The 21,990-nt window shown below is 38.1% G+C and overlaps 1 protein-coding gene across 1 annotated transcript; it reads right to left on the bottom strand.

Annotated features, from left to right (window-relative positions):
• Nucleotides 1-540: 540 nt before the first annotated feature.
• On the bottom strand, nt 541-20,836 carry LOC115768889 (triple functional domain protein-like). The gene is made up of 3 exons (XM_030713600.1): nt 20,429-20,836; nt 1,231-1,470; nt 541-1,171 (listed from the first exon to the last, which is right to left on the bottom strand). Exons 1-3 carry the CDS (start codon nt 20,834-20,836, stop codon nt 782-784), a joined length of 1,038 nt encoding a protein of 345 aa, XP_030569460.1. The 3' UTR covers nt 541-781.
• Between the last annotated feature and the right edge of the window lie 1,154 nt (nt 20,837-21,990).

Below are 21,990 nucleotides of genomic sequence, written 5' to 3'. Positions count from 1 at the left end.
ACTCATTTATCAATGCGTGCACTTACAAACAACAGCCAGCGAGAACTTAATAAAGCTTGCTGCCATATGCGGTTACAGGTCAACAAATGACTCTTCAAAGACTCAGCATATTATTAACTACAAGCAAGAGTTGTACGCTTCCTGTGAACTAACTGTCAATAAAGTTGTGTGTGTGTGTGTGTGTGTGTGTAAGAAGAAGAAGCGTTGAGGAATCGCTTGTTTCAGAGAGAGACACCAAATTTGATATGTAGACTCTGCTAGAGTGTGTCTTTGCGGCAGTCTATATCATTTTTTGAATAACTGCTTAAGAATTTTAAATAGTAGATATTCTGCTGGGCTTTAATATTTACACATATTCTGTGTCATATTTAGTCCCTGAAAGTTTCCTAAAGATTCGACCATAAAAAGCCGAGTTATCATAGAATATGCAAGCGAAACAGGCTCGAGGGCAAAGTGTATCTTCGAGTGCGGCGAGTCCCGACTGTATTTATATTTTATTTATATATTGTTGCATCGTGCAGCTGTCGCTAGGTTAATATTTTTGAAATATTTTAAAAGCCTTTTGTGCCGAGCGCCGCGGGCGAGCGCATTTTATATTTACATCGAACTTTGATTTATGCCATCAACTATTTTTCTATTAAAACTTAACTTGCACGCTTTTATTTGCTGTCGCTCAAAAGTTCGCTATTGTTGTCCGATTCGATGCAGTTCAAACCAAAGCACATATCACAATTGGAGAGGGAGTGAGAGAGAGGGGGGGAGGGGGGGCAGGGAATCGTTGTCAGTGCAGGGCGTACCAGGTGGTGCGACTGATGGCATCGCGCTCCTGCTGCTGCACGTGCTGTCCGCTCCGTTCGATTGGCGCCGGGCCCGGCTCCTGGTCGAGCAGCTGGCGAACGATCGTCTCCCATTTCTGGAGCACGGCGGGCTGGCAAAGGAACTCGCATTCGCGCTGCTTGTTGCACAACAAAAAGGACTTGGACAACGCCACAAAGCAAACATCGGGCAGCAGAAAATTGCCGCGCAACAGCTGCTTGCGCCCCTTCGACTCCGTGTAGATGAGGCAGGTGTTGAATGCGAACAATTTGCAGCTGTAGCTGCGCCTCAGCCGGCCATCATTCAGCTGGAACTCGCCCACCGTAATGAAGCTCGCCTCGTTGAGTATGCTGAGCTGTAAGAGTAGTAAGGCACAGATGCATATTCTGGGTCACGAGCAACTCGAAGACGTACCGCATTGAAGTGCTTGATATCATTGAGCTGATCCGACTGATTGGCCCGCTCCAGCAGCTCGCGCAGCCGCGTCTCCAGGCGGCAGGCCACCTCGAAGACGCGCTTCGAGATCAGCTGGCGATGCTCGTAGAATGCCTGAATGAATCTGCTCAGCAGCAGCGGATATTTGGTAACACGCTGCACGGGCTTCAGCAGGAAGCTGCGTATGCCCAGCGGATCGCCCAGCTGGATTTGCAGACGCTGCTAATGAGAAATGCATAAATAAAATCGATAACAATTAGCAGAAATCGAATCTAAAAGCAAACTAAATCAAGCTAAACAACAACATAATAGTTACAGTTATTCACAGTTCTAAGGCAAAACAATTGCAAATTCATTTGAATATTAATAGAAGGTAATTTAATTGTAATTGCATTTGAAAGGGAAAACAAAATGTGGCCACATTTTGCAGCCATTTTTAAACAGCTGCTCGAATATTTACTCATAACAAATTGTTTTGCTGTAAATTGCCCGCACATTTGTCAGCTTCTTCTTCTTCTTCTGCTGCTTGGGCTAAAAATAGCTGGCAGCCATTACAAAAGGTTAGCGACGCCATCTTGTTAACGGCCACGTTTGATTTTATGGTTTCTATTGTGCGCCCAAAACAATCAAATAGGTGCGAGCGAGAGGCATGCATGTGGCTGTGATAATGTTAACGAGCAAACATTTTTCGCTCTCTCATTTGCGACCATGCCTAAGGTGTGAGCGAGCAGGCAACAAATATCATCTTTCAATTCGCCTTGTGTTAAAGATACGCCTCATTACGCTTTTTTTATGATATTGCAAGTGCGTGCGCTCTCTCGCGAGCGCAATTGGGTTGTAGGCCTCAATTCGCCTTCTGTCGCAGGCTCGCCTCAATTCGTCTTTGTTATGATAGCGCAAGTGTTAGTGCGTGCGCTCTCTCGCCTTTGCTGGCGGCAGCAGGTTGAAGGCCTCAGTTCGCCTTGTGTCAAAGACTCGCCGCAGTTCGCCTATGTTATGATATTGCAAGTGTACTCGCTCTCTTGCTTTTGCCAGCGCAATGAGGTTGCGTGCTTCAATTCGCCTTGTGTTAAAGATTCGCCTCAATATGCTTATGCTAGAGCTCAGCTGTCATTGTATGGCTCTCTCGCTTGCACTTAAAGAGAGCAGGCGAGTGAGAAATACTTGTTGACGGCCATTTTGGGTCGAGTGCAGCAAAAGTTGAACGATCAATGTATTTCTGTCTAGCTTCCATAACTTGGTCAAATCTCATCAGATTTTCACGAGGTTTAACTTTTTCTTCATGGTTTGGCCTCTAGATCAGTTTGGCATCAAAATCTGGGAACATAATTTCTGGTCAAAATTCATGTCAAAGTTGTACCCTCAAATATTGTATATAGACATAGGTCGAAATTTCCCAGCCCCATAACTTGGTCAAATCTCAAAAGATTTTCATGAGGTTTGGCTTTTTCTTCATGGTTTGGCCTCTAGATCAAAAAGGCATCAAAATCTGGGAACATCATTTCTGGTCAAAATTCATGTCAAAATTGTACCTTCAAATATTGTATATAGACATAGGTCGAAATTTCCCATCCCCATAACTTGGTCAAATCTCATCAGATTTTCACGAGGTTTAACTTTTTCTTCATGGTTTGGCCTCTAGATCAGTTTAGCATAAAAATCTGGGAACATAATTTCTGGACAAAATTCATGTCAAAATTGTACCCTCACAAATCGTATGTAGACATAGGTAGAAATTTCCCAGCCCCATAACTTGGTCAAATCTTATCAGATTTTCATGAGGTTTGGCTTTTTCTTCATGGTTTGGCCTCTAGATCCGTTTGGCATCAAAATCTGGGAACATCATTTCTGGTCAAAATTGTACCCTCAAATTTTGTATATAGACATAGGTCGAAATTTCCCAGCCCCATAACTTTGTCAAATCTTATCAGATTTTCATGAGGTTTGGCTTTTTCTTCATGGTTTGGCCTCTAGATCAAAAAGGCATCAAATCTGGGAACATCATTTCTGGTCAAAATTCATGTCAAAATTGTACCCTCAAATATTGTATATATATAGACATAGGTCGAAATTTCCCAGCCCCATAACTGTGTCAAATCTTATCAGATTTTCATGAGGTTTGGCTTTTTCTTCATGGTTTGGCCTCTAGATCAAAAAGGCATCAAAATCTGGGAACATCATTTCTGGTCAAAATTCATGTCAAAATTGTACCCTCACAAATCGTATGTAGACATAGGTAGAAATTTCCCAGCCCCATAACTTGGTCAAATCTTATCAGATTTTCATGAGGTTTGGCTTTTTCTTCATGGTTTGGCCTCTAGATCCGTTCGGCATCAAAATCTGGGAACATCATTTCTGGTCAAAATTCATGTCAAAATTGTACCCTCAAATATTGTATATAGACATAGGTCGAAATTTCCCAGCCCCATAACTTTGTCAAATCTTATCAGATTTTCATGAGGTTTGGCTTTTTCTTCATGGTTTGGCCTCTAGATCCGTTTGGCATCAAAATCTGGGAACATCATTTCTGGTCAAAATTCATGTCAAAATTGTACCCTCAAATATTGTATATAGACATAGGTCGAAATTTCCCAGCCCCATAACTTGGTCAAATCTTATCAGATTTTCATGAGGTTTGGCTTTTTCTTCATGGTTTGGCCTCTAGATCAAAAAGGCATAAAAATCTGGGAACATCATTTCTGGTCAAAATTCATGTCAAAATTGTACCCTCAAATATTGTATATAGACATAGGTCGAAATTTCCCAGCCCCATAACTTTGTCAAATCTTATCAGATTTTCATGAGGTTTGGCTTTTTCTTCATGGTTTGGCCTCTAGATCAAAAAGGCATCAAAATCTGGGAACATCATTTCTGGTCAAAATTCATGTCAAAATTGTACCCTCAAATATTATATATAGACATAGGTCGAAATTTCCCAGCCCCATAACTTGGTCAAATATTATCAGATTTTCATGAGGTTTGGCTTTTTCTTCATGGTTTGGCCTCTAGATCCGTTTGGCATCAAAATCTGGGAACATCATTTCTGGTCAAAATTCATGTCAAAATTGATTGTACCCTCAAATATTGTATATAGACATAGGTCGAAATTTCCCAGCCCCATAACTTGGTCAAATCTCATCAGATTTTCACGTGGTTTGGCTTTTTCTTTATGGTTTGGCCTCTAGATCAAAAAGGCATCAAAATCTGGGAACATCATTTCTGGTCAAAATTCATGTCAAAATTGTACCCTCACAAATCGTATGTAGACATAGGTAGAAATTTCCCAGCCCCATAACTTGGTCAAATCTTATCAGATTTTCATGAGGTTTGGCTTTTTCTTCATGGTTTGGCCTCTAGATCCGTTCGGCATCAAAATCTGGGAACATCATTTCTGGTCAAAATTCATGTCAAAATTGTACCCTCAAATATTGTATATAGACATAGGTCGAAATTTCCCAGCCCCATAACTTGGTCAAATCTTATCAGATTTTCATGAGGCTTGGCTTTTTCTTCATGGTTTGGCCTCTAGATCAGTTTGGCATAAAAATCTGGGAACATAATTTCTGGACAAAATTCATGTCAAAATTGTACCCTCACAAATCGTATGTAGACATAGGTAGAAATTTCCCAGCCCCATAACTTGGTCAAATCTTATCAGATTTTCATGAGGTTTGGCTTTTTCTTCATGGTTTGGCCTCTAGATCCGTTTGGCATCAAAATCTGGGAACATAATTTCTGGTCAAAATTCATGTCAAAATTGGACCCTCAAATATTGTATATAGACATAGGTCGAAATTTCCCAGCCCCATAACTTTGTCAAATCTCATCAGATTTTCACGAGGTTTAACTTTTTCCTCATGGTTTGGCCTCTAGATCAGTTTGGCATAAAAATCTGGGAACATAATTTCTGGACAAAATTCATGTCAAAATTGTACCCTCACAAATCGTATGTAGACATAGGTAGAAATTTCCCAGCCCCATAACTTGGTCAAATCTTATCAGATTTTCACGAGGTTTAACTTTTTCTTCGTGGTTTGGTCTCTAGATCAGCTTGGCATCAAAATCTGGGTACATAATTTCTGGACAAAATTCATGTCAAAATTGTACCCTCACAAATCGTATGTAGACATAGGTCGAAATTTCCCAGCCCCATAACTTGGTCAAATCTTATCAGATTTTCATGAGGTTTGGCTTTTTCTTCATGGTTTGGCCTCTAGATCAAAAAGGCATCAAAATCTGGGAACATCATTTCTGGTCAAAATTCATGTCAAAATTGTACCCTCAAATATTATATATAGACATAGGTCGAAATTTCCCAGCCCCATAACTTGGTCAAATATTATCAGATTTTCATGAGGTTTGGCTTTTTCTTCATGGTTTGGCCTCTAGATCAAAAAGGCATCAAAATCTGGGAACATCATTTCTGGTCAAAATTCATGTCAAAATTGTACCCTCAAATATTGTATATAGACATAGGTCGAAATTTCCCAGCCCCATAACTTTGTCAAATCTTATCAGATTTTCATGAGGTTTGGCTTTTTCTTCATGGTTTGGCCTCTAGATCCGTTTGGCATCAAAATCTGGGAACATCATTTCTGGTCAAAATTCATGTCAAAATTGTACCCTCAAATATTGTATATAGACATAGGTCGAAATTTCCCAGCCCCATAACTTGGTCAAATCTCATCAGATTTTCACGTGGTTTGGCTTTTTCTTTATGGTTTGGCCTCTAGATCAAAAAGGCATCAAAATCTGGGAACATCATTTCTGGTCAAAATTCATGTCAAAATTGTACCCTCAAATATTGTATATAGACATAGGTCGAAATTTCCCAGCCCCATAACTTTGTCAAATCTTATCAGATTTTCATGAGGTTTGGCTTTTTCTTCATGGTTTGGCCTCTAGATCAAAAAGGCATCAAAATCTGGGAACATAATTTCTGGTCAAAATTCATGTCAAAATTGGACCCTCAAATATTGTATATAGACATAGGTCGAAATTTCCCAGCCCCATAACTTTGTCAAATCTCATCAGATTTTCACGAGGTTTAACTTTTTCCTCATGGTTTGGCCTCTAGATCAGTTTGGCATAAAAATCTGGGAACATAATTTCTGGACAAAATTCATGTCAAAATTGTACCCTCACAAATCGTATGTAGACATAGGTAGAAATTTCCCAGCCCCATAACTTGGTCAAATCTTATCAGATTTTCACGAGGTTTAACTTTTTCTTCGTGGTTTGGTCTCTAGATCAGCTTGGCATCAAAATCTGGGTACATAATTTCTGGACAAAATTCATGTCAAAATTGTACCCTCACAAATCGTATGTAGACATAGGTCGAAATTTCCCAGCCCCATAACTTGGTCAAATCTTATCAGATTTTCATGAGGTTTGGCTTTTTCTTCATGGTTTGGCCTCTAGATCAAAAAGGCATCAAAATCTGGGAACATCATTTCTGGTCAAAATTCATGTCAAAATTGTACCCTCAAATATTATATATAGACATAGGTCGAAATTTCCCAGCCCCATAACTTGGTCAAATATTATCAGATTTTCATGAGGTTTGGCTTTTTCTTCATGGTTTGGCCTCTAGATCAAAAAGGCATCAAAATCTGGGAACATCATTTCTGGTCAAAATTCATGTCAAAATTGTACCCTCAAATATTGTATATAGACATAGGTCGAAATTTCCCAGCCCCATAACTTTGTCAAATCTTATCAGATTTTCATGAGGTTTGGCTTTTTCTTCATGGTTTGGCCTCTAGATCCGTTTGGCATCAAAATCTGGGAACATCATTTCTGGTCAAAATTCATGTCAAAATTGTACCCTCAAATATTGTATATAGACATAGGTCGAAATTTCCCAGCCCCATAACTTGGTCAAATCTCATCAGATTTTCACGTGGTTTGGCTTTTTCTTTATGGTTTGGCCTCTAGATCAAAAAGGCATCAAAATCTGGGAACATCATTTCTGGTCAAAATTCATGTCAAAATTGTACCCTCAAATATTGTATATAGACATAGGTCGAAATTTCCCAGCCCCATAACTTGGTCAAATCTCATCAGATTTTCACGAGGTTTAACTTTTTCTTCGTGGTTTGGCCTCTAGATCAGCTTGGCATCAAAATCTGGGTACATAATTTCTGGACAAAATTCATGTCAAAATTGTACCCCCACAAATCGTATGTAGACATAGGTCGAAATTTCCCAGCCCCATAACTTGGTCAAATATTATCAGATTTTCATGAGGTTTGGCTTTTTCTTCATGGTTTGGCCTCTAGATCAAAAAGGCATCAAAATCTGGGAACATCATTTCTGGTCAAAATTCATGTCAAAATTGTACCCTCAAATATTGTATATAGACATAGGTCGAAATTTCCCAGCCCCATAACTTGGTCAAATCTCATCAGATTTTCACGTGGTTTGGCTTTTTCTTTATGGTTTGGCCTCTAGATCAAAAAGGCATCAAAATCTGGGAACATCATTTCTGGTCAAAATTCATGTCAAAATTGTACCCTCAAATATTGTATATAGACATAGGTCGAAATTTCCCAGCCCCATAACTTTGTCAAATCTTATCAGATTTTCATGAGGTTTGGCTTTTTCTTCATGGTTTGGCCTCTAGATCAAAAAGGCATCAAAATCTGGGAACATAATTTCTGGTCAAAATTCATGTCAAAATTGGACCCTCAAATATTGTATATAGACATAGGTCGAAATTTCCCAGCCCCATAACTTTGTCAAATCTCATCAGATTTTCACGAGGTTTAACTTTTTCCTCATGGTTTGGCCTCTAGATCAGTTTGGCATAAAAATCTGGGAACATAATTTCTGGACAAAATTCATGTCAAAATTGTACCCTCACAAATCGTATGTAGACATAGGTAGAAATTTCCCAGCCCCATAACTTGGTCAAATCTTATCAGATTTTCACGAGGTTTAACTTTTTCTTCGTGGTTTGGTCTCTAGATCAGCTTGGCATCAAAATCTGGGTACATAATTTCTGGACAAAATTCATGTCAAAATTGTACCCTCACAAATCGTATGTAGACATAGGTCGAAATTTCCCAGCCCCATAACTTGGTCAAATCTTATCAGATTTTCATGAGGTTTGGCTTTTTCTTCATGGTTTGGCCTCTAGATCAAAAAGGCATCAAAATCTGGGAACATCATTTCTGGTCAAAATTCATGTCAAAATTGTACCCTCAAATATTATATATAGACATAGGTCGAAATTTCCCAGCCCCATAACTTGGTCAAATATTATCAGATTTTCATGAGGTTTGGCTTTTTCTTCATGGTTTGGCCTCTAGATCAAAAAGGCATCAAAATCTGGGAACATCATTTCTGGTCAAAATTCATGTCAAAATTGTACCCTCAAATATTGTATATAGACATAGGTCGAAATTTCCCAGCCCCATAACTTTGTCAAATCTTATCAGATTTTCATGAGGTTTGGCTTTTTCTTCATGGTTTGGCCTCTAGATCCGTTTGGCATCAAAATCTGGGAACATCATTTCTGGTCAAAATTCATGTCAAAATTGTACCCTCAAATATTGTATATAGACATAGGTCGAAATTTCCCAGCCCCATAACTTGGTCAAATCTCATCAGATTTTCACGTGGTTTGGCTTTTTCTTTATGGTTTGGCCTCTAGATCAAAAAGGCATCAAAATCTGGGAACATCATTTCTGGTCAAAATTCATGTCAAAATTGTACCCTCAAATATTGTATATAGACATAGGTCGAAATTTCCCAGCCCCATAACTTGGTCAAATCTCATCAGATTTTCACGAGGTTTAACTTTTTCTTCGTGGTTTGGCCTCTAGATCAGCTTGGCATCAAAATCTGGGTACATAATTTCTGGACAAAATTCATGTCAAAATTGTACCCCCACAAATCGTATGTAGACATAGGTCGAAATTTCCCAGCCCCATAACTTGGTCAAATATTATCAGATTTTCATGAGGTTTGGCTTTTTCTTCATGGTTTGGCCTCTAGATCAAAAAGGCATCAAAATCTGGGAAAATCATTTCTGGTCAAAATTCATGTCAAAATTGTACCCTCAAATATTGTATATAGACATAGGTCGAAATTTCCCAGCCCCATAACTTTGTCAAATCTTATCAGATTTTCATGAGGTTTGGCTTTTTCTTCATGGTTTGGCCTCTAGATCAGTTTGGCATAAAAATCTGGGAACATAATTTCTGGTCAAAATTCATGTCAAAATTGTACCCTCAAATATTGTATATAGACATAGGTCGAAATTTCCCAGCCCCATAACTTGGTCAAATCTCATCAGATTTTCACGAGGTTTAACTTTTTCTTCGTGGTTTGGCCTCTAGATCAGCTTGGCATCAAAATCTGGGAACATCATTTCTGGTCAAAATTCATGTCAAAATTGTACCCTCAAATATTGTATATAGACATAGGTCGAAATTTCCCAGCCCCATAACTTGGTCAAATCTTATCAGATTTTCATGAGGCTTGGCTTTTTCTTCATGGTTTGGCCTCTAGATCAGTTTGGCATAAAAATCTGGGAACATAATTTCTGGACAAAATTCATGTCAAAATTGTACCCTCACAAATCGTATGTAGACATAGGTAGAAATTTCCCAGCCCCATAACTTGGTCAAATCTTATCAGATTTTCATGAGGTTTGGCTTTTTCTTCATGGTTTGGCCTCTAGATCCGTTTGGCATCAAAATCTGGGAACATCATTTCTGGTCAAAATTCATGTCAAAATTGTACCCTCAAATATTGTATATAGACATAGGTCGAAATTTCCCAGCCCCATAACTTTGTCAAATCTTATCAGATTTTCATGAGGTTTGGCTTTTTCTTCATGGTTTGGCCTCTAGATCAAAAAGGCATCAAAATCTGGGAACATCATTTCTGGTCAAAATTCATGTCAAAATTGTACCCTCAAATATTGTATATAGACATAGGTCGAAATTTCCCAGCCCCATAACTTGGTCAAATTTCATCAGATTTTCACGAGGTTTAACTTTTTCTTCGTGGTTTGGCCTCTAGATCAGCTTGGCATCAAAATCTGGGTACATAATTTCTGGACAAAATTCATGTCAAAATTGTACCCTCACAAATCGTATGTAGACATAGGTCGAAATTTCCCAGCCCCATAACTTGGTCAAATATTATCAGATTTTCATGAGGTTTGGCTTTTTCTTCATGGTTTGGCCTCTAGATCAAAAAGGCATCAAAATCTGGGAACATCATTTCTGGTCAATATTCATGTCAAAATTGTACCCTCAAATATTGTATATAGACATAGGTCGAAATTTCCCAGCCCCATAACTTTGTCAAATCTTATCAGATTTTCATGAGGTTTGGCTTTTTCTTCATGGTTTGGCCTCTAGATCAAAAAGGCATCAAAATCTGGGAACATCATTTCTGGTCAATATTCATGTCAAAATTGTACCCTCAAATATTGTATATAGACATAGGTCGAAATTTCCCAGCCCCATAACTTTGTCAAATCTTATCAGATTTTCATGAGGTTTGGCTTTTTCTTCATGGTTTGGCCTCTAGATCCGTTTGGCATCAAAATCTGGGAACATCATTTCTGGTCAAAATTCATGTCAAAATTGTACCCTCACAAATCGTATGTAGAAATAGGTAGAAATTTCCCAGCCCCATAACTTTGTCAAATCTTATCAGATTTTCATGAGGTTTGGCTTTTTCTTCATGGTTTGGCCTCTAGATCAAAAAGGCATCAAAATCTGGGAACATCATTTCTGGTCAAAATTCATGTCAAAATTGTACCCTCAAATATTGTATATAGACATAGGTCGAAATTTCCCAGCCCCATAACTTGGTCAAATCTTATCAGATTTTCACGAGGTTTAACTTTTTCTTCGTGGTTTGGTCTCTAGATCAGCTTGGCATCAAAATCTGGGTACATAATTTCTGGACAAAATTCATGTCAAAATTGTACCCTCACAAATCGTATGTAGACATAGGTCGAAATTTCCCAGCCCCATAACTTGGTCAAATCTTATCAGATTTTCATGAGGTTTGGCTTTTTCTTCATGGTTTGGCCTCTAGATCAAAAAGGCATCAAAATCTGGGAACATCATTTCTGGTCAAAATTTATGTCAAAATTGTACCCTCAAATATTGTATATAGACATAGGTCGAAATTTCCCAGCCCCATAACTTTGTCAAATCTTATCAGATTTTCATGAGGTTTGGCTTTTTCTTCATGGTTTGGCCTCTAGATCAAAAAGGCATCAAAATCTGGGAACATCATTTCTGGTCAAAATTCATGTCAAAATTGTACCCTCAAATATTGTATATAGACATAGGTCGAAATTTCCCAGCCCCATAACTTGGTCAAATCTTATCAGATTTTCACGAGGTTTAACTTTTTCTTCGTGGTTTGGTCTCTAGATCAGCTTGGCATCAAAATCTGGGTACATAATTTCTGGACAAAATTCATGTCAAAATTGTACCCTCACAAATCGTATGTAGACATAGGTCGAAATTTCCCAGCCCCATAACTTGGTCAAATCTTATCAGATTTTCATGAGGTTTGGCTTTTTCTTCATGGTTTGGCCTCTAGATCAAAAAGGCATCAAAATCTGGGAACATCATTTCTGGTCAAAATTCATGTCAAAATTGTACCCTCAAATATTATATATAGACATAGGTCGAAATTTCCCAGCCCCATAACTTGGTCAAATATTATCAGATTTTCATGAGGTTTGGCTTTTTCTTCATGGTTTGGCCTCTAGATCAAAAAGGCATCAAAATCTGGGAACATCATTTCTGGTCAAAATTCATGTCAAAATTGTACCCTCAAATATTGTATATAGACATAGGTCGAAATTTCCCAGCCCCATAACTTTGTCAAATCTTATCAGATTTTCATGAGGTTTGGCTTTTTCTTCATGGTTTGGCCTCTAGATCCGTTTGGCATCAAAATCTGGGAACATCATTTCTGGTCAAAATTCATGTCAAAATTGTACCCTCAAATATTGTATATAGACATAGGTCGAAATTTCCCAGCCCCATAACTTGGTCAAATCTCATCAGATTTTCACGTGGTTTGGCTTTTTCTTTATGGTTTGGCCTCTAGATCAAAAAGGCATCAAAATCTGGGAACATCATTTCTGGTCAAAATTCATGTCAAAATTGTACCCTCAAATATTGTATATAGACATAGGTCGAAATTTCCCAGCCCCATAACTTGGTCAAATCTCATCAGATTTTCACGAGGTTTAACTTTTTCTTCGTGGTTTGGCCTCTAGATCAGCTTGGCATCAAAATCTGGGTACATAATTTCTGGACAAAATTCATGTCAAAATTGTACCCCCACAAATCGTATGTAGACATAGGTCGAAATTTCCCAGCCCCATAACTTGGTCAAATATTATCAGATTTTCATGAGGTTTGGCTTTTTCTTCATGGTTTGGCCTCTAGATCAAAAAGGCATCAAAATCTGGGAACATCATTTCTGGTCAATATTCATGTCAAAATTGTACCCTCAAATATTGTATATAGACATAGGTCGAAATTTCCCAGCCCCATAACTTTGTCAAATCTTATCAGATTTTCATGAGGTTTGGCTTTTTCTTCATGGTTTGGCCTCTAGATCAAAAAGGCATCAAAATCTGGGAACATCATTTCTGGTCAATATTCATGTCAAAATTGTACCCTCAAATATTGTATATAGACATAGGTCGAAATTTCCCAGCCCCATAACTTGGTCAAATCTTATCAGATTTTCACGAGGTTTAACTTTTTCTTCGTGGTTTGGTCTCTAGATCAGCTTGGCATCAAAATCTGGGTACATAATTTCTGGACAAAATTCATGTCAAAATTGTACCCTCACAAATCGTATGTAGACATAGGTCGAAATTTCCCAGCCCCATAACTTGGTCAAATCTTATCAGATTTTCATGAGGTTTGGCTTTTTCTTCATGGTTTGGCCTCTAGATCAAAAAGGCATCAAAATCTGGGAACATCATTTCTGGTCAAAATTCATGTCAAAATTGTACCCTCAAATATTATATATAGACATAGGTCGAAATTTCCCAGCCCCATAACTTGGTCAAATATTATCAGATTTTCATGAGGTTTGGCTTTTTCTTCATGGTTTGGCCTCTAGATCAAAAAGGCATCAAAATCTGGGAACATCATTTCTGGTCAAAATTCATGTCAAAATTGTACCCTCAAATATTGTATATAGACATAGGTCGAAATTTCCCAGCCCCATAACTTTGTCAAATCTTATCAGATTTTCATGAGGTTTGGCTTTTTCTTCATGGTTTGGCCTCTAGATCCGTTTGGCATCAAAATCTGGGAACATCATTTCTGGTCAAAATTCATGTCAAAATTGTACCCTCAAATATTGTATATAGACATAGGTCGAAATTTCCCAGCCCCATAACTTGGTCAAATCTCATCAGATTTTCACGTGGTTTGGCTTTTTCTTTATGGTTTGGCCTCTAGATCAAAAAGGCATCAAAATCTGGGAACATCATTTCTGGTCAAAATTCATGTCAAAATTGTACCCTCAAATATTGTATATAGACATAGGTCGAAATTTCCCAGCCCCATAACTTGGTCAAATCTCATCAGATTTTCACGAGGTTTAACTTTTTCTTCGTGGTTTGGCCTCTAGATCAGCTTGGCATCAAAATCTGGGTACATAATTTCTGGACAAAATTCATGTCAAAATTGTACCCCCACAAATCGTATGTAGACATAGGTCGAAATTTCCCAGCCCCATAACTTGGTCAAATATTATCAGATTTTCATGAGGTTTGGCTTTTTCTTCATGGTTTGGCCTCTAGATCAAAAAGGCATCAAAATCTGGGAACATCATTTCTGGTCAAAATTCATGTCAAAATTGTACCCTCAAATATTGTATATAGACATAGGTCGAAATTTCCCAGCCCCATAACTTTGTCAAATCTTATCAGATTTTCATGAGGTTTGGCTTTTTCTTCATGGTTTGGCCTCTAGATCAGTTTGGCATAAAAATCTGGGAACATAATTTCTGGTCAAAATTCATGTCAAAATTGTACCCTCAAATATTGTATATAGACATAGGTCGAAATTTCCCAGCCCCATAACTTGGTCAAATCTCATCAGATTTTCACGAGGTTTAACTTTTTCTTCGTGGTTTGGCCTCTAGATCAGCTTGGCATCAAAATCTGGGAACATCATTTCTGGTCAAAATTCATGTCAAAATTGTACCCTCAAATATTGTATATAGACATAGGTCGAAATTTCCCAGCCCCATAACTTGGTCAAATCTTATCAGATTTTCATGAGGTTTGGCTTTTTCTTCATGGTTTGGCCTCTAGATCAGTTTGGCATAAAAATCTGGGAACATAATTTCTGGACAAAATTCATGTCAAAATTGTACCCTCACAAATCGTATGTAGACATAGGTAGAAATTTCCCAGCCCCATAACTTGGTCAAATCTTATCAGATTTTCATGAGGTTTGGCTTTTTCTTCATGGTTTGGCCTCTAGATCCGTTTGGCATCAAAATCTGGGAACATCATTTCTGGTCAAAATTCATGTCAAAATTGTACCCTCAAATATTGTATATAGACATAGGTCGAAATTTCCCAGCCCCATAACTTTGTCAAATCTTATCAGATTTTCATGAGGTTTGGCTTTTTCTTCATGGTTTGGCCTCTAGATCAAAAAGGCATCAAAATCTGGGAACATCATTTCTGGTCAAAATTCATGTAAAAATTGTACCCTCAAATATTGTATATAGACATAGGTCGAAATTTCCCAGCCCCATAACTTGGTCAAATTTCATCAGATTTTCACGAGGTTTAACTTTTTCTTCGTGGTTTGGCCTCTAGATCAGCTTGGCATCAAAATCTGGGTACATAATTTCTGGACAAAATTCATGTCAAAATTGTACCCTCACAAATCGTATGTAGACATAGGTCGAAATTTCCCAGCCCCATAACTTGGTCAAATCTTATCAGATTTTCATGAGGTTTGGCTTTTTCTTCATGGTTTGGCCTCTAGATCAAAAAGGCATCAAAATCTGGGAACATCATTTCTGGTCAAAATTCATGTCAAAATTGTACCCTCAAATATTGTATATAGACATAGGTCGAAATTTCCCAGCCCCATAACTTAGTCAAATCTCATCAGATTTTCACGAGGTTTAGCTTTTTCTTCATGGTTTGGCCTCTAGATCCGTTTGGCATCAAAATCTGGGAACATCATTTCTGGTCAAAATTCATGTCAAAATTGTACCCTCAAATATTGTATATAGACATAGGTCGAAATTTCCCAGCCCCATAACTTTGTCAAATCTTATCAGATTTTCATGAGGTTTGGCTTTTTCTTCATGGTTTGGCCTCTAGATCAAAAAGGCATCAAAATCTGGGAACATCATTTCTGGTCAAAATTCATGTAAAAATTGTACCCTCAAATATTGTATATAGACATAGGTCGAAATTTCCCAGCCCCATAACTTGGTCAAATTTCATCAGATTTTCACGAGGTTTAACTTTTTCTTCGTGGTTTGGCCTCTAGATCAGCTTGGCATCAAAATCTGGGTACATAATTTCTGGACAAAATTCATGTCAAAATTGTACCCTCACAAATCGTATGTAGACATAGGTCGAAATTTCCCAGCCCCATAACTTGGTCAAATCTTATCAGATTTTCATGAGGTTTGGCTTTTTCTTCATGGTTTGGCCTCTAGATCAAAAAGGCATCAAAATCTGGGAACATCATTTCTGGTCAAAATTCATGTCAAAATTGTACCCTCAAATATTGTATATAGACATAGGTCGAAATTTCCCAGCCCCATAACTTAGTCAAATCTCATCAGATTTTCACGAGGTTTAGCTTTTTCTTCATGGTTTGGCCTCTAGATCAAAAAGGCATCAAAATCTGGGAACATCATTTCTGGTCAAAATTCATGTCAAAATTGTACCCTCAAATATTGTATATAGACATAGGTCGAAATTTCCCAGCCCCATAACTTGGTCAAATCTCATCAGATTTTCACGAGGTTTAACTTTTTCTTCGTGGTTTGGCCTCTAGATCAGCTTGGCATCAAAATCTGGGTACATAATTTCCGGACAAAATTCATGTTAAAATTGTACCCCCACAAATCGTATGTAGACATAGGTCGAAATTTCCCAGCCCCATAACTTGGTCAAATATTATCAGATTTTCATGAGGTTTGGCTTTTTCTTCATGGTTTGGCCTCTAGATCAAAAAGGCATCAAAATCTGGGAACATCATTTCTGGTCAATATTCATGTCAAAATTGTACCCTCAAATATTGTATATAGACATAGGTCGAAATTTCCCAGCCCCATAACTTTGTCAAATCTTATCAGATTTTCATGAGGTTTGGCTTTTTCTTCATGGTTTGGCCTCTAGATCAAAAAGGCATCAAAATCTGGGAACATCATTTCTGGTCAATATTCATGTCAAAATTGTACCCTCAAATATTGTATATAGACATAGGTCGAAATTTCCCAGCCCCATAACTTTGTCAAATCTTATCAGATTTTCATGAGGTTTGGCTTTTTCTTCATGGTTTGGCCTCTAGATCCGTTTGGCATCAAAATCTGGGAACATCATTTCTGGTCAAAATTCATGTCAAAATTGTACCCTCACAAATCGTATGTAGAAATAGGTAGAAATTTCCCAGCCCCATAACTTTGTCAAATCTTATCAGATTTTCATGAGGTTTGGCTTTTTCTTCATGGTTTGGCCTCTAGATCAAAAAGGCATCAAAATCTGGGAACATCATTTCTGGTCAAAATTTATGTCAAAATTGTACCCTCAAATATTGTATATAGACATAGGTCGAAATTTCCCAGCCCCATAACTTTGTCAAATCTTATCAGATTTTCATGAGGTTTGGCTTTTTCTTCATGGTTTGGCCTCTAGATCAAAAAGGCATCAAAATCTGGGAACATCATTTCTGGTCAAAATTCATGTCAAAATTGTACCCTCAAATATTGTATATAGACATAGGTCGAAATTTCCCAGCCCCATAACTTGGTCAAATATTATCAGATTTTCATGAGGTTTGGCTTTTTCTTCATGGTTTGGCCTCTAGATCAAAAAGGCATCAAAATCTGGGAACATCATTTCTGGTCAAAATTCATGTCAAAATTGTACCCTCAAATATTGTATATAGACATAGGTCGAAATTTCCCAGCCCCATAACTTGGTCAAATATTATCAGATTTTCATGAGGTTTGGCTTTTTCTTCATGGTTTGGCCTCTAGATCCGTTTGGCATCAAAATCTGGGAACATCATTTCTGGTCAAAATTCATGTCAAAATTGTACCCTCAAATATTGTATATAGACATAGGTCGAAATTTCCCAGCCCCATAACTTGGTCAAATCTCATCAGATTTTCACGAGGTTTAGCTTTTTCTTCATGGTTTGGCCTCTAGATCAAAAAGGCATCAAAATCTGGGAACATCATTTCTGGTCAAAATTCATGTCAAAATTGTACCCTCAAATATTGTATATAGACATAGGTCGAAATTTCCCAGCCCCATAACTTGGTCAAATCTCATCAGATTTTCACGATGTTTAACTTTTTCTTCGTTGTTTGGCCTCTAGATCAGCTTGGCATCAAAATCTGGGTACATAATTTCCGGACAAAATTCATGTCAAAATTGTACCCCCACAAATCGTATGTAGACATAGGTCGAAATTTCCCAGCCCCATAACTTGGTCAAATCTCATCAGATTTTCACGAGGTTTAGCTTTTTCTTCATGGTTTGGCCTCTAGATCAAAAAGGCATCAAAATCTGGGAACATCATTTCTGGTCAATATTCATGTCAAAATTGTACCCTCAAATATTGTATATAGACATAGGTCGAAATTTCCCAGCCCCATAACTTTGTCAAATCTTATCAGATGTTCATGAGGTTTGGCTTTTTCTTCATGGTTTGGCCTCTAGATCCGTTTGGCATCAAAATCTGGGAACATCATTTCTGGTCAAAATTCATGTCAAAATTGTACCCTCAAATATTGTATATAGACATAGGTCGAAATTTCCCAGCCCCATAACTTGGTCAAATCTCATCAGATTTTCACGAGGTTTAGCTTTTTCTTCATGGTTTGGCCTCTAGATCAAAAAGGCATCAAAATCTGGGAACATCATTTCTGGTCAATATTCATGTCAAAATTGTACCCTCAAATATTGTATATAGACATAGGTCGAAATTTCCCAGCCCCATAACTTTGTCAAATCTTATCAGATGTTCATGAGGTTTGGCTTTTTCTTCATGGTTTGGCCTCTAGATCCGTTTGGCATCAAAATCTGGGAACATCATTTCTGGTCAAAATTCATGTCAAAATTGTACCCTCAAATATTGTATATAGACATACGTCGAAATTTCCCAGCCCCATAACTTTGTCAAATCTCATCAGATTTTCACGAGGTTTAACTTTTTGTTCATGGTTTGGCCTCTAGATCCGTTTGGCATCAAAATCTGGGAACATAATTTCTGGTCAAAATTCATGTCAAAATTGTACCCTCACAAATCGTATGTAGACATAGGTCGAAATTTCCCAGCCCCATAACTTTGTCAAATCTTATCAGATTTTCATGAGGTTTGGCTTTTTCTTCATGGTTTGGCCTCTAGATCAAAAAGGCATCAAAATCTGGGAACGTAATTTCTGGTCAAAATGCATGTCAAAATTGTACCCTCAAATATTGTATATAGACATAGGTCGAAATTTCCCAGCCCCATAACTTGGTCAAATCTCATCAGATTTCCACGAGGTTTAACTTTTCGTTCATGGTTTGGCCTCTAGATCAGTTTGGCATCAAAATCTGGGAACATCATTTCTGGTCAAAATTCATGTCAAAATTGTGCCCTCAAATATTGTATATAGACGTAAGTCGAAATTTCCCAGCCCCATAACTTTGTCAAATCTCATCAGATTTTCACGAGGTTTAACTTTTTGTTCATGGTTTGGCCTCTAGATCAAAAAGGCATCAAAATCTGGGAACATCATTTCTGGTCAAAATTCATGTCTAAATTGTACCCTCAAATATTGTATATAGACATAGGTCAAAATTTCCCAGCCCCACAACTTGGTCAAATCTCATCAGATTTCCACGAGGTTTAACTTTTCGTTCATGGTTTGGCCTCTAGATCAGTTTGGCATCAAAATCTGGGAACATAATTTCTGGACAAAATTCATGTCAAAATTGTACCCCCAAATATCGTATATAGACATAGGGCGAAATTTCCCAGCCCCATAACTTTGTCAAATCTTATCAGATTTTCATGAGGTTTGGCTTTTTCTTCATGGTTTGGCCTCTAGATCAAAAAGGCATCAAAATCTGGGAACATCATTTCTGGTCAAAATTCATGTCAAAATTGTACCCTCAAATATTGTATATAGACATAGGTCGAAATTTCCCAGCCCCATAACTTTGTCAAATCTTATCAGATTTTCATGAGGTTTGGCTTTTTCTTCATGGTTTGGCCTCTAGATCAAAAAGGCATCAAAATCTGGGAACATCATTTCTGGTCAAAATTCATGTCAAAATTGTGCCCTCAAATATTGTATATAGACATAGGTCGAAATTTCCCAGCCCCATAACTTTGTCAAATCTCATCAGATTTTCACGAGGTTTAACTTTTTGTTCATGGTTTGGCCTCTAGATCAAAAAGGCATCAAAATCTGGGAACATCATTTCTGGTCAAAATTCATGTCGAAATTGTACCCTCAAATATTGTATATAGACATAGGTCAAAATTTCCCAGCCCCACAACTTGGTCAAATCTCATCAGATTTTCACGAGGTTTAACTTTTTCTTCATGGTTTGGCCTCTAGATCAGTTTGGCATCAAAGTCTGGGAACATAATTTCTGGTCAAAATTCATGTCAAAATTGTACCCTCACAAATCGTATGTAGACATAGGTCGAAATTTCCCAGCCCCATTAACTTGGTCAAATATTATCAGATTTTCATGAGGTTTGTGTTTTTCTTCATAGTTTGGCCTCTAGATCAAAAAGGCATCAAAATCTGGGAACATCATTTCTGGTCAAAATTCATGTCGAAATTGTACCTTGTACGAAATTGTGATTCGCCGTTGGCTTAGTTCGCTGATAAGCCAGTCAAGTAATAGAACACAAAGGGCCCGCATTTTTTTTCTTTACGTCATATTGCTTACCTTAAAATAGAGCTCATGCTTGTGATAGAGCTGCAGACTGGCGCGCTGGCTGGCCGCAAAGAGCACGTAACAATTGAACAAATCCTGATCGATGAGCGCATACCAACGCTCAAAGAGCAGCTCCAGCTGATGCCGATGCTGCAGCATCAGCGGCAAAAGTTTATATCTATGCAGTTTGACAATCTGCGTAACATATGGCAGCAGGACATGCTGCTGACCAACCAAACCGACGGGCAGCGACGGCAGCGGGCTAAAGATGTGGCTATAGCGCTCAATGCCGCTGACCAGATCCTCCACATACTGCTGCTCCGTGCTGATCAGCTCGTGCAGCACGTGACGGGCACACTGCTCGGCTACATCGCTGCTGCTTGGTCTCGCGCTCGCACTCGCGCTGGCGCTGGCGCTCATGCTGCGACAATGTTGGGCACAGAACTGGCAAGCCGCTCGATTCGTGCAGCGCCAAGACCCAAGCCGCTTACTCACGAGGTTTAACTTTTTCTTCGTGGTTTGGCCTCTAGATCAGCCTGGCATCAAAATCTGGGTACATAATTTCCGGACAAAATCATGTTAAAATTGTACCCCCACAAATCGTATGTAGACATAGGTCGAAATTTCCCAGCCCCATAACTTTGTCAAATCTTATCAGATTTTCACGAGGTTTAACTTTTTCTTCATGGTTTGGCCTTTAGATCAGTTTGGCATCAAAATCTGGGAACATAATTTCTGGTCAAAATTCATGTCAAAATTGTACCCTCAAATATTGTATATAGACATAGGTCGAAATTTCCCAGCCCCATAACTTTGTCAAATCTTATCAGATTTTCATGAGGTTTGGCTTTTTCTTCATGGTTTGGCCTCTAGATCAAAAAGGCATCAAAATCTGGGAACATCATTTCTGGTCAAAATTCATGTCAAAATTGTACCCTCAAATATTGTATATAGACATAGGTCGAAATTTCCCAGCCCCATAACTTTGTCAAATCTTATCAGATTTTCATGAGGTTTGGCTTTTTCTTCATGGTTTGGCCTCTAGATCCGTTTGGCATCAAAATCTGGGAACATCATTTCTGGTCAAAATTCATGTCAAAATTGTACCCTCAAATATTGTATATAGACATAGGTCGAAATTTCCCAGCCCCATAACTTTGTCAAATCTCATCAGATTTTCACGAGGTTTAACTTTTTCTTCGTGGTTTGGCCTCTAGATCAGCTTGGCATCAAAATCTGGGTAGATAATTTCTGGACAAAATTCATGTCAAAATTGTACCCTCACAAATCGTATGTAGACATAGGTCGAAATTTCCCAGCCCCATAACTTGGTCAAATATTATCAGATTTTCATGAGGTTTGGCTTTTTCTTCATGGTTTGGCCTCTAGATCAAAAAGGCATCAAAATCTGGGAACATCATTTCTGGTCAAAATTCATGTCAAAATTGTACCCTCAAATATTGTATATAGACATAGGTCGAAATTTCCCAGCCCCATAACTTGGTCAAATCTCATCAGATTTTCACGAGGTTTAACTTTTTCTTCGTGGTTTGGCCTCTAGATCAGCTTGGCAT

The sequence above is a fragment of the Drosophila novamexicana genome, unplaced genomic scaffold, assembly GCF_003285875.2.
Source record: "Drosophila novamexicana strain 15010-1031.04,08,12 unplaced genomic scaffold, DnovRS2.1 tig00002068-arrow-arrow-pilon, whole genome shotgun sequence".
NCBI lineage: Eukaryota > Metazoa > Arthropoda > Insecta > Diptera > Drosophilidae > Drosophila > Drosophila novamexicana.
This window is presented reverse-complemented; position numbering and strand designations above follow the sequence as displayed.

Bases quoted from the DNA above. Each gene is read 5' to 3' on its own strand.
- LOC115768889 (XM_030713600.1), bottom strand. From the start codon at position 20,836: ATGAGCGCCAGCGCCAGCGCGAGTGCGAGCGCGAGACCAAGCAGCAGC. The intron at 1,471-20,428 runs GTAAGCAATATG...TCTCATTAGCAG, and splicing joins AGCATGAGCTCTATTTTAAG to CGTCTGCAAATCCAGCTGGG. The intron at 1,172-1,230 runs GTACGTCTTCGA...CTACTCTTACAG, and splicing joins ATATCAAGCACTTCAATGCG to CTCAGCATACTCAACGAGGC.